The sequence below is a fragment of the Danio rerio genome, chromosome 17, assembly GCF_052040795.2.
Source record: "Danio rerio strain M-AB ecotype USA chromosome 17, GRCz13ab, whole genome shotgun sequence".
Lineage (NCBI taxonomy): Eukaryota > Metazoa > Chordata > Actinopteri > Cypriniformes > Danionidae > Danio > Danio rerio.
Window position 1 is genome coordinate 40,365,833 of NC_141037.1, and position 12,901 is coordinate 40,378,733.

Below are 12,901 nucleotides of genomic sequence, written 5' to 3' on the forward strand. Positions count from 1 at the left end.
TCCGAATCCACTTTTGCTATTTTAATGATGGAAAAAAATGCTCATCTCTCATTCACTTTAAGAGTCAGTTGCGTCGCACCATGGCGCATTTGCTGTTTACATGGCGATTTTTTTAAGTTGAAAAACTGAATGACTGGACAAATCTAAACTTGTTTTAATAAAAACAAATATAAATATGCGTATAAAAAAAGTCATTCTGCTGATAATAATGACATTATACAGATGCAAATTGTCATGAATAAACTGAAAAAATCCCCTGAGATGAAGAAGGCATGCAGGTAGTGGTTTTTATATTTATGTAGAAAATAATAATTTTAGTAACATTTTAATCCTTTATTTTTTCATATGTAAAGATATTTGTGTGTTGCTGTACATCCTGTGTGTATAGAACGTATAGCCATATTGCGGCGGGTGTATGATAGGGCTCATTATGACGGTTGTTATAAGCATGCGTGAGTCTTATGAACACCCCTTAATGTGTTACCGAAATACTAATTATGCACATGACATCACTATTGTCATAAATTCAGGCAGTTATAGTTTGTAGTGTTGGTATTGTTATCGCTGAGGCTGATATAAACATTTTAACCTAACATTGATCAGCCAGAAATGTGTTGGGTTGATATCAATAAATGTGTATTTATTGGCTGATAACACACTGATGTGTTATAATGTGTTGTATACTGATGTGATATAGTGTATAGAATACAATTGCACATTTAAACCTTTTTTTTTTTTAATCTTTTATCATGTTTTTTTAAACCTTGTTTTCATTCTCAGTTATGTTTAATTTACTAACGTTAACAAACTGAGCCATAATGTGAAGGAACAAAAAAAGGCAGAATGTAGTCATTTTTTTTCTTTTCTTTTTTGTCTGAAAGAAACAGTCTTTTAAGATCAAGCTTTCGGTGCTGTGATAAACGTCACTGTGAATACAAAAAGCAGAGTATTGTTAAAGGCATATTCCAGAATTTACTCGCTATTTACTCACCCTTAAGTTCCATTGTAGGAAAAACAAATGCTATTGATCTTATGTGCTCATTTCTGCAATTGTTTTAAAACTTTCGATTCATTTGCCAATGGGTGAAATGACTAAGAACTATTAACTGCAGAAAAGGGTCAAACTTGCTCTACAAACAAGTCTGTTCATAAATATACGTAAAAAGTAGAATGAAATAATCCAAAAATATCAGTTTGCAACATCAATAAGCATTACAAGCTGTTTTTAATTTCTAAATATCAAAACAAGTAAATGATACAGGAAGTCTCAATCCAAAATGGCTGTGCCCACTTGGACGTCAAGAATAATATCAAAATATCTTCTTTGTGTTCAACAGAAGAGAGTCAAGTTTGAAACAAGTCAAGGTTGAGTAACATAACAGAATTAAGCAATTTGAGTGAACTATCCCTTTAAAAGTCATTTTCAATGTTTAAATGATACACGTTTATTAATTATCACCGTATATTGTACTATTGAATGTCAGCAAATAGAATGGCTGCATTGATTGTCAAATGCATGTGAATATCTGTAGGACTGCAGTATTTATATTAATAGATTCACTGCTCAATTGTTCCAGGGCTGGTCTCAGAGGAAGACTTGCGCCATCATTCTCCAGATGCTGGGTTTGGCAGTGGTGTCCATGGAAACACAGGTAAGAGAATTAACTAGATCAATACATGTTGCCTCTACAGCCTTGCTTTACTTCTTGATGTGTTTGTGTAATGTTTGCCCCCCTGTTACAGGACACAGGCCCAGTTCTGCCGAATTCAGCCGCAACACCTCCAGCAGCAACTCCCCTGTCAGCTCTAAAGGTCGATCTGTCTGTCTGTCTGTCTGTCTGTCTGTCTGTCTGTCTGCCTGCCTGCCTATCTGTCTGTCTGTCTGTCTGTCTATCTATCTATCTATCTATCTATGTCTGCCTCTCAATCTGTCTGTTTGTGTGAGTGGGTGTGAGTTACCTGTTACATATGCATGCATAGTCATTCGATTAGCTATGGAAAATGCCACCTCCACACACACTCCATCTCAAGTACCATTGAGACAGTAATTGTTTCTGAGGGTGAAACAAACATCTACTTGAACATTCGCGTGGCTCCTGAATAGAAATTCAATTGCATCACTGTTGTTAAGCAAACATTTTGAATAGTCATTTTAAGCAGTTGAATTAATCAGAAAAGGATTATTTATTATTTGACGATTAAATAGTTCTTAATTTAAATAATAATACTATATAAACTAAAAGGGCTAATAGGTTAATATATAGTGAGAACATTTAAAAAAAAAAAAGTCACTTAACAGTAAAAGACTAAAGGCTGGACACATTGTGCGATTTATTTTTTATTTTTATTTAACATTTATTTATTTTCTTTAATAAATAAAGAAAAGCTTTAAATATGAAAACGATCAAAACTTTTGAAATGTTTGAGTGATATGCTAATGGTCTAGTTTGATTCAATGATTTATGCTAAGCTAAGCTAAAAGTGCTCTGCCAGACCCGGAGATCGGTTGAATAGATTCAAAAATGGTATGACTCACCTGTTTAACTCAAGGTGACGTATAAACATGAGTGTTCCTTTTAAAAAGCATGATATGTGACTGTTCAGACTATGCAAATTTTGCCATAATGGTCAAATGAGAGGTCGTTGGCGAATATAGTGAATGATGGCAAAGTCCCTCTCAGGCAAGTCATTTTACTCGGCAGCCATCTTTGAAACGCCTCTCAGGCTGTTTGCTTGGGCATTGTGTCTGAATGGAGAAACATCTAATTCTCCAAAACTACATGCCAAGCTTTACCATTTAATTTTAAATATTATGAATAAACAATACAATTGAACAACAAGTGTCTAGTTACTGGTTAGTATCATTTCTAAATGTTCGTATCACACAAAATCTGCAGAAACTCACGTCTGGTCTGAGTCCCTTCCCCAGAGAATTGTCATTCTATAGCGATCGCTGATTGGCTCCTGTACTATAAGGCGGGGCTTCATTCGCCATATTGAGAGTTACACTTTTCCCCATTCAAATGTATATGAGTAACATGTCTTGTGTATTCTATAGTCTTTGATGATGGTGAGATAGAGAGCGATTGTTGATAGCTGTTTGTCTATTTTTAAAAGGTTGCATTCTAGTCCATCTACACTAAAATGAAACCCCAGCTTTTCCAAACTGAAATGTAGTCCTTAGTGTTTTCAAAATGCTCCTGTTTTGCAGGTTGAAGATGATGGCATAGAGTGTAGGGCCAATTGTAACCACAGCAAAACTCATACATCGCATCCCAAATGGCACACTATACACTTTTTACTTATGCACGTACACACTCTACAGCATAGTATATGAATGAAGTGTTGTCCCAATCAGAGTAGTTTGATGGTTGCAAAATCAGTTAAATAAATGACCAAACTACCAAAGGTGCTATAATCACCCAAGTAGGAGAATTTGGCTTTCACAATTCAACATAAATGTAATCCAGAGCCGATAGCTCAGCCCCTTTTGAGACGTGAGCAAAGCTGCAGCCGTTGAGTGTGTGAAGTGTCCAACAATCCACACTTAGTTTTAATGGTGGAATAAGTGCACTTATATCAGCAATACTAATATAATGAACTAATATTTCTGTGTGAATGTGTTTTTATAAAAGAAGATGGCGTAGAATAGTGCATAAGTATCCAATTTGGGACAAACTTGAGCTGAAACTTTACAGACACATTCTGGAGACGCAAAACACTTATATTAAATCTGAAAAAAGGGGTAACCTAGGTGCCCTTTAAAGTCCCCATTTTCATGGCATCTCACACTGTACAGCTCATGGTTTATTCTCCTGTTTTCCTCCAGGGTCTCTGGATTGTCTGCAGGGCCGATCTGCCAGTCTGTCCAGTGATGATGTGGTTGGACTGGCTCACGAAGGCTCTCGTCTCAGTCAGTCGTCTCTTCTTCCTCGTAGCTCCACTCTTCCCTGTGATTCCCCGTCTGCTTCACGCCCCTCCCAGAGGCCTGCGTCCCGCCGGCCGTCCTCTCCGGGCAGTGAGATGGTCACTCTGGAGGAGTTCCTGCAGGAGAGTAATGCCCTCTCACCACCCACTGTAAGTCCTTTGCACACTTACTACACCTAAACGCTTCTCAAAAAACGTTTTTGTCCTCCCTGCTGGTTTGACCTTTGAATAGGCATTTATTTGCAGGGGAGTTTAAAATGAATCATACATGGAAGGATGCGTCTTCTCACTTTGTTTTTTTTTTTTAACACCTCAAAGGGTTGTGTGTATATTTAAGTGTGTATTTATGCAGAGTGAATGGAATCTTCTCACGTTTAACTGATAATCTCTAGAGGGATTTTTTTTTCTTTCTAAATAAATGACATCTGATATTTGGTCTGTTTGGCCCTGGATTACAGATTGTTTTTGTTAATTGGTGATGATGAAGATAATGTCTTGAAGTGCTGGGTGTGCTATTTATAATGGAGATTTTGACAGTGATGGATGGCCGTTATCACATATCATGTTGTCTGCCTGTGTTGTCATAATGGACCCTAATGTGGATTCTGTTCTAAGACAGGAAGCAAATTGTGATGCATGCACAGGATTCTCATGGTCAAAAAGCTGGAAATCATATTTGTGTGTGTGAGGGCAAAATGTATTTCGTAGAGTTACTGGTGTTCACAATTTAGAATTAAAAATTATTTTATTACATTTTTCAGAATAAACGAGTTTACAACTCACAACAGATTTCTCTGGAAAAAGGCGTTTAACACTTTCTATGGGATCCTATATAGAGAAAGATTTTTGCATATGAGGTTTGCACTAGAACAAATACCCAAATTTTCCACTGCGTCGCATTTAACACTGCAGTTTTACAAGTTCACTTATTCTACAAAAAGGGAACTTTCTATCACCCTTCACTATCTCTGATTGATTTAATCCAAAGATGTTTGTAAAATATTGAATGTTTAACCCAGTGGTCACCAAACTTTTTAGCTAAATATCCTTAACTTCTTGCTGAAAGGCAAGATCTACCCATTTTTAAAATGATAGAAAAATAAAGCTTACATTTTTCATCGTCATTTTCAGCTTATGACCTTTAATTTTACATTTCCAACTATATAAAAAGCACTAGTTTAACCTGCTTTACATTTTTTTTATGCAACAATAAAAAATCTGACAAAGTTTGGTAAAATGAAGTTCAATGATACTTTTGCAGGTACAGCATTAGCATTTTATAGATGAGCTGTAAACAAATCTATGTGTTTTGTTGTATATATATATATATATATATATATATATATATATATATATATATAAATATATATTAGAGCTGCACAATTAATCGTTAAAAGATCGCAATCTCGATTCGACCCCGTAGACGATCTTAATCCAGCATTTCTACGATTCTGTCAATCATATTTTCATGTTCAGGAGAGAAGAAAAGGCGGCTGCACGAGTCTTTTAATTATTTCACACACGTTGCTCAGTGACATTGACACCTCCAAATGATGTTGAATGAGTCACATACTGTATTTATAAGGTATAATTCACCTAAAAATTTCATTTTGTCTTCATATAATGATGTTTTCGTGATCGGGAAATCACACGTGAAATGAGCTGCTGACCGTGAGCTGTTATCACAGAGAGGGTGCGCGTCTACTTTAGTGAACAGAACCTGCATATGTTGCGAGTAACGGGTAATACAGTTGCAAATAATGTTCTGTCTCTGTCACAGAGGGATCGTTTAGGAGCCGCGCGCGAAGTATGAACAAGCACTTAGCAGTCAGAATGAAACCGAAAGTGTGCACTTCATTTAAATGATCGTATCGCACTTTAGAGTTATGATTACGGCAAGCGTTTGATATGTTTTTTCTTTCATAGTGAACCCACAGTTGTGCATGAAAATAAAGGTTTTCAATGTCAGTATAACTACTCCAGCCTTTATATTGTTGAATATAATCTGATAATGGCAAATGTCTTGATTTTACCAGTGAATAGAATTGTCTAATATGACAGATTGCAAGCATATATCTCAAACATAATAATTCAACATCAGAATTATTATAAGTAGAATAGAATTATTTATAGAAACCAGTAGACCTACACATAATATTATTAGCGATGTTGAGCCATATGTTTGTTTTTACCATACATTTATTTTACATCCATAGAATCGTGAGAAAATCGTGATCTTTATTTTAAGAAAAAAAATGCGATTCTCATTTTAGCCAGAATTGTGCAGCTCTAATATATATATATATATATATATATATATATATATATATATATATATATATATATATATATATATATATAGCTATGACAACAATAATAAATGAACTAAAATCATTGCAGCATAAATTCACAATGTAAGAATGCATACTGCTGCTTACAGCTGGATATTATTGTGAGTGTTTAAGCAAGAACACACCAAAAGCACTGTTGAGGTGAGATTTAAATGCCGTTTTCTATTAGCAGTGAGAGTTTTGTGCACTGCTTATGTACCTCGGTTGCCTCACATTTTTGCAGTTTAATAAAAATGTTGACATGTTTTCGACTGTTGTGCCTGGAAAAGGCAAGCTATGCGTCTCCATTTGCAATAACAAACTTAAGCGTGCAAAAGACAAATGCTTGAATGGCCCTTTATTACTTTGAGCCTTGCACCTCACAATGTCATATGGAGATATCAACGTTTGCGGCAGTGGTTCAGTTTAGGTTATGTTTTCTTCTTAATAATAATTTCCTTTAAATGATCTAATACCATTATTATCCCTCCTTGCCGGTAACCTAAATTTTATTATAGGCCTGCGGATATTTCTGTGCCAGTCTGAGACTGGGCCTATATACTAATATGAGGACACTTCTCACACCTGAACTCGCCACGATGGAGAAAATTAAATGCACATAAGCGCAAAGAAAATCAGATTCTCAAGACATAATCTTTACAATAATGACTTCTATTACAAGGTCTGTTAACATTTTTAATACAAGAATTACAGTGAAGCATTAATTAAATGCTTAATTTTCGTGAAGCGATCGTTTTGATGTGTAGGCCTGCTTTTAATTTGATGGAAGAAAAAAAAACTTAGTAAGCCTGATTGGAAAAAAAAGGATTGGTTTTTAAAGGATTGAGTCAGTGTTTTTGTTTTGTAGAATTTAAATTTGTAATTTAAGTGAAAATATTGAGCGCAGCCCTATATATTTTATTCTTTTTTTTAGTAGACATATTTAGTTTTTTTGTTACTTTTATTAATGTGTGGTTGTTGTTGGAAGGCTGCAGGTGCATTAAAATTGAGTTTTTTCACATATCTTAGGCCTCCTTTCATTTTCTCCTTTCAAAATACGAAACATACCCTCTCTTTTGCTGAATATCAGTTTTAATAATCGATAATTCAATTCAATTCAATTGAATTTATTTGTACAGCGCTTTTACAATGTAGATTGTGTCAAAGCAGCTTCACATAAATGGTCATAGTAACTGGAACAGTGTGGTTCAGTAACTGGAACAGTGTGGTTCAGTAACTGGAACAGTGTGGTTCAGTAACTGGAACAGTGTGGTTCAGGTTTTAGTGTTTAAGTTCAGTTCAGTTCAGTTTAGCTCAGTTCAGTGTGATTTAATCATTACTGAGAGTTCAAACACTGAAGAGCCAATTATGGCCATTATGAAAGTATAACGCACAATAAGTTTATACATTATAAGAAAAGGCAAGCAATCAGTCAATATTAAGCAAGTACAGTACGTGCTTACAATAATCATTAGCTTATCTTTGCGCATAGCCAAAACACGTTAACTGAGAACAAGTAATAGATTCCAATGACCAAAGTCAGGGAATATGTCGTTAGAAAAAGACAACAAGATGAATGAAATAACACGTTTAATAAATATAGTGAGATTAAATCCAGCGGGAGATGCTTGATGAGCAATCTGACTAGCACAGCTCTCATCTGGGTAGATAGGCTGCAGCGCTTGCCCGAGAGTGTGTGTGTGTGGTCACGTGATGTGCGTTTTCAGCGTTTTGGTGTGGACGGAGAGCTGTTCAGAAACGCTGGGTAACATGCTAGTATGGACGCGGATCGTTTTCATTCTAAAACGCCGTTTTAAAACTAAAACGCACTAGTGTAAAGCCCCGTTTACGCTTAGAATAGATCGATATTTAAAAAATGCAATATTTAATGTGTTAGACACAAAATAGACACATCATCTAGTTATTTTTTAAATTGATAGTTTTATATTATTCTGGTTGGTTAACATACGGATGACATTGTTGTCAGTTAGGAATACTAACCAAAATTAGCATCCATAGTTTGTGTCAATTGAACCACAGTCTCAGACTATTTAAAAATGTATTTATTTTTTGTCCTTGAATAGCTGGTCGCACCGGTGCAATTTTTTAGTCGCACTAATAAAATTGGTCACACGCCCTGGTTAGGTATCATATGTTAATCAAAAGAATTAGAAATAGTTAAAAATAAGCATATTAAAACATTTTCAAAGGGGTGTATTCATTTGTGCATGGCAATGTCTAAGATATATTTAATTAACAATTGATTTGTTAAGTCCTTAAGCTCTTGGTCTATAACAGTAACAATTAAAGTCTGTTATTATGTAAATATCATTACTGTCTTTGGTGCAAAATAAAATACAAAATGGTAATGAGTTCAAATGTCTTTTTCTTAGGTGCAGACCGGCAGTCGAGAGGACCTGATGACTGATTATTTCACTAGATCTACTCGACCCGTTCCTCTTCGAGATGGTGCTAAAACCCCCACCAATTATGTTACGCCCACTGTCAAGACCACACCACCAGAACTAGACGCTCGGACCCCCAAACCAGGACACAGCGTCAAACCAAGTGTTCGCCTTACAGACACCTCCACACCACCTTCGCACTCTCAAACCCTTCCCAACAGAGGAGCGGGACTGCGACCCTCAGCACTGCAGCAGTCCAGTCCTCGCGGAAGTGTGGGTGGCAGTGCCAGCCTGAGCCGCACATTCAGTCTGGCCTCTGCAGACCTGCTCCGCTCCAACGGACCCGACAGCTACCGCACAGAAGCAGCTTCTCCCAACCAAAACGATGTGGTGATGAGGAGACCTGGTGCAGTTGCTAGAGAAAGACCAATGTCTGCTAGAGTGACAGGATCCTCGCCATTGCCTGGAGATCCAGGGCACATTTCTGTGGACCCCCGTCGTCTGTCTCTTGCTCAACCGAGAGATGAGTTTTCCCTGGTCAGTCCTCCTCCACTTCACTCTTCCTCCATGTCTCTACAAGCTGAACGGGAGTATGTCGGGAGTGGTAGTAGCCGAGCAGGAGCAGCTCGTTCTGGGTCTGCCCAACCCCGAGGAGCTCCCCACCGTGGTGAAGTGGCCATGGTGACTCCAGTGCGAGCTGTACCAGCTTTGAGGCTGAACGATTTGGAGGAGGAACCTCAAGAGCAAAGGGAGGCAGAGTCTCCTCTACTGAAGAAGGCAGACACGACAAACTTAAGCTATGCCTCCAAGGAGCAGCCCACCAGCAAACCTGCATCTCCAGACCCCAACAATGACCCTCAGACTGTGTGGTATGAATATGGCTGCGTGTAGAACCTCAGCCTTGGCTCAGAAACGCATGTGATGTATGAAACTGCACTGTAAACAGGGAGATCCAGTCAATCTGGAAGACAGATCAAATCTTTTCTTTCTCCAGGTGCATCAAAGGCACCAGGTTGCACACCTGTAAACGAATGTACGGGGCACTTGAATGTATTTTCTCCCTTTGTATCCAATCGAACGCCATTGATTTCTACCGCTCTCTGCAGCTCCATGGCAGGCCAGTCCATGTTCTATTCTGAATGTGGAAAACAAACGTTGGGCTGTGTGTGAGGAGCCACTCCCAGCGTAATTACTGAGTACAGACTTGCATCCATCTTTAGGAGGCACAGGACAGTTGCAGGTCCATCACCAAGACAGCCTCACAGGGACCCATTACGGGAAGCGGACTCTCTCTCACTCGCTCCCTGCTGACATACCAAACAATCTGCTCTTTTCTGCTTCTTGTGGGTGACCATGGGTTTGTTGTAGGACCTGGGTTTGGCTCAGGCTCTGTTCAGAAGCACGCAATAAGGCTGCGTAGCCAGAAAGAGAAGACGGTTGGGCATAAGGATAAGAAGCACCTACCTTGTGATTATAAGCTGGAAGAATGTCTCGGGAAGGGGTTTTCAGGTGGAATCTGGACACATTGCCCAGTTTCACTTCTGCATTTAGGGTTGTGCTAAATTGAAGCTCCATTTGTTTGTTTGTTTTCTGACACGTTCATTTTATAACACTGCACAGCTGTTCTAATGGCCTGATGTTCTGCTTAAGGTTTATTTATTAACGTCTTTGAGGCAATTAAATAACACTTGTTTGTGGGTTGTTTTAATGTGTGCATATATATATATATGTGTGTGTTTGCCTAATGTTTTGAGTAATGGAGTAGTTTGATTCAAACCCCCGCCCCGATCATGTCCCTAATGCTGTGTGTATGTCCTTTGTTACCTGGCAGTGGTGCTTTTCTGCCATCTCAAGTCAACAACTCATGGTCTGATCACCAAAGATGGCAGATCTTCATCTAGAATAATATATTTAGATCAAGCGTTCACACTGGGTGTGTAAATATAAAGAGTGTCTCCTTTTGGAATGTGCACAACTACTGCTTAGCTGGTTTTAGATATACAACTGATTTTTATATACACTATTGCACATGAACATAGATCATTACCTGTAAGATATGGTGTGTCGAGTAGATTACAAACTTTTTACACTTTATAAAGTTTGTGAATGATAGATGCCTGTTTAGAGAAAGCTGATGTCCAAAACCCGAAATCTTTGTAATAAAGCTTTTTAAATATATAAATAAATGATTTCTGAAGTTGCATTTGATTGTTTGAGGCCAACTGCTGGTTCATTCATATATTTTACTAAATGTTTAACCTGAACGCAAAGTATAATTGTGAGAAAAGTATTGTTTAGTTAGGGGTGAGATAGCACATGCTTTCATAACCTTGAAAAAGTTATTAAACCACAACAAAAGAACTTTTCCTGCTATATTTTTATTTAAAATAGACAAATATATATTATATATATATTTATACATATATGATTGTAATCTCTAGTCTTGTTTAGCAGTGAGAAGACGATAACAAGTTTTAGTTTCATCAGTTGTGCAGACGGGAAACGTTTTAACACCGCTCTAATAATAGCTAACACATTATAACAATGACTAAGACGTTAAGAGTAAATGATGTTAGTGATGTCATTCTTCTGAATGTGTTTCTTCACCTCTTTTCTCTTGTTGATTTCAGCTGTCTAGCTTTGTGTTGCAATTGCAAAATTAATCATTAAAAAAACTTTTTAATGATTCCAACTGCAAAAAAAAAAAAAAAAAACTTCCTACTCCATTCTATTGGGGTATATAATAACAAATCTACACACTTTAATCATGAAACTAAAACATTCCTAGTAGACAACTGTGAAATTCATTCATTTACCTTCAGCTTAGTTCCTTTATTCATCAGGGGTCACCACAGCGGAATGAACCACCAACTTATCCAGCGTATGTTTTACACAGCGGATGCCAACCATAAAATTAAATAGAGAAAAAAACGTCTAAACCTCATGGATACAGTCAAAGGTGTTAAAGGGATAGATCATTCCAAAAATCCCAATTTACTCACGCTGAAGTATTTCTCAATGTTAGTGAATTTCTTTTGTCGAGCATAAATGATATTCTGAAGAATGTTAGAAACCAGCAGCCATTGACATCCAAATGTAGGCTACTATGGAAGACAGTAATGGCTGCTGCTGACCAACATTCCTAAAATATTCATCGTTTGTGTTCAACAGACGAAACAAACTTGAACAAGTGGACTAGGATGAGTGAATTATTTTTTGGGTGAACTACCCCTTTACCAGGCTTTCTGCAGGTTTCATCAATTCAAATTTAAGACTTTTTTCAAGACCCTTTTATGGCCATTATGAATACAATTTTAGATTTATACAGGGCTAAACACTATTGATTATTTCTAATGGCCTGGTTGGGCAAATGGATTTTTTAATTTTTTTTTTTTGCTTGCCACAAAAGCTACCGTAGTTTGTTCTTAGTGACATACTTTAATGTGTCATAACAAGGAAAGTCTAGTAGAATACACTATTTTCAACATAATATTACATACTTTTTTAAATGACAAGTTTAACAATGTTAAAAGTATATTTATTGTGGAGGCAATTACGTAAATAGTGAACTATATATTTGTTGCCTTTTTGTCTAAATTTTCACGCCCATTTATATATATATATATATATATATATATATATATATATATATATATATATATATATATATATATATATATATATATATATATATATATCTCACCTTTTACTTCTGCAAATATTGTTTGTGTGAATGGAAGATAATGTAAAGGGATATATTGCTCTGTTATTATCGTGAAGATATTGTGTAGTTGTTTTTAGTTTTCTTTTTCTGATTTTATTATGAGTTATGAATTGTGGGTGGTTGGATGGATGTCTGGCCGATTGGGTAGCTTTACTTAGAGGAAAATTAAGACCTATTTAAAATTATTTAAGACCTACCACACAAAAATTCAGTGAATTTAAGACTTTTTAAGGCTGAAAATTTAGGTTTTGAATTTCAAGACCTTTTAAGACAGTCAATACCTTGCTTTAAGTTGTGCCCTGCTCACGCCTAATGGTGGTTGTTGTACAATTTTTATATACAAGATAGACAATGCATAACATTTTATATTGCAGGAATTGTAACATATAAATAGTCATTAAAATAAGTTAATTACAATGTATCCTCATTAAGCAATTTTTAAAACAAGTATTTTTTCATTTCATTTTATGTTAAATAATGGTTTATTAATCAAATCTAATACAATGTCAAATATT

At 36.4% G+C, this 12,901-nt stretch overlaps 1 protein-coding gene across 2 annotated transcripts in view; it reads left to right on the forward strand.

The window, feature by feature from the left end:
• The window catches only part of ccdc88c (coiled-coil and HOOK domain protein 88C), a 112,345-nt gene extending 101,480 nt beyond the window's left edge, over positions 1–10,865 (forward strand). The window contains exons 27-30 of one of the 2 annotated variants that reach the window (NM_001423870.1): positions 1,578–1,652; positions 1,744–1,812; positions 3,830–4,077; positions 8,651–10,865. In NM_001423870.1, the coding sequence (NP_001410799.1) occupies positions 1,578–1,652; positions 1,744–1,812; positions 3,830–4,077; positions 8,651–9,553 (1,295 nt within the window). In that variant the 3' untranslated portion in view covers positions 9,554–10,865. The remainder of the gene's footprint in view (positions 1–1,577; positions 1,653–1,743; positions 1,813–3,829; positions 4,078–8,650) is intronic. The other variant, XR_015512581.1, reaches the window with a different exon arrangement.
• Positions 10,866–12,901: the final 2,036 nt, after the last annotated feature.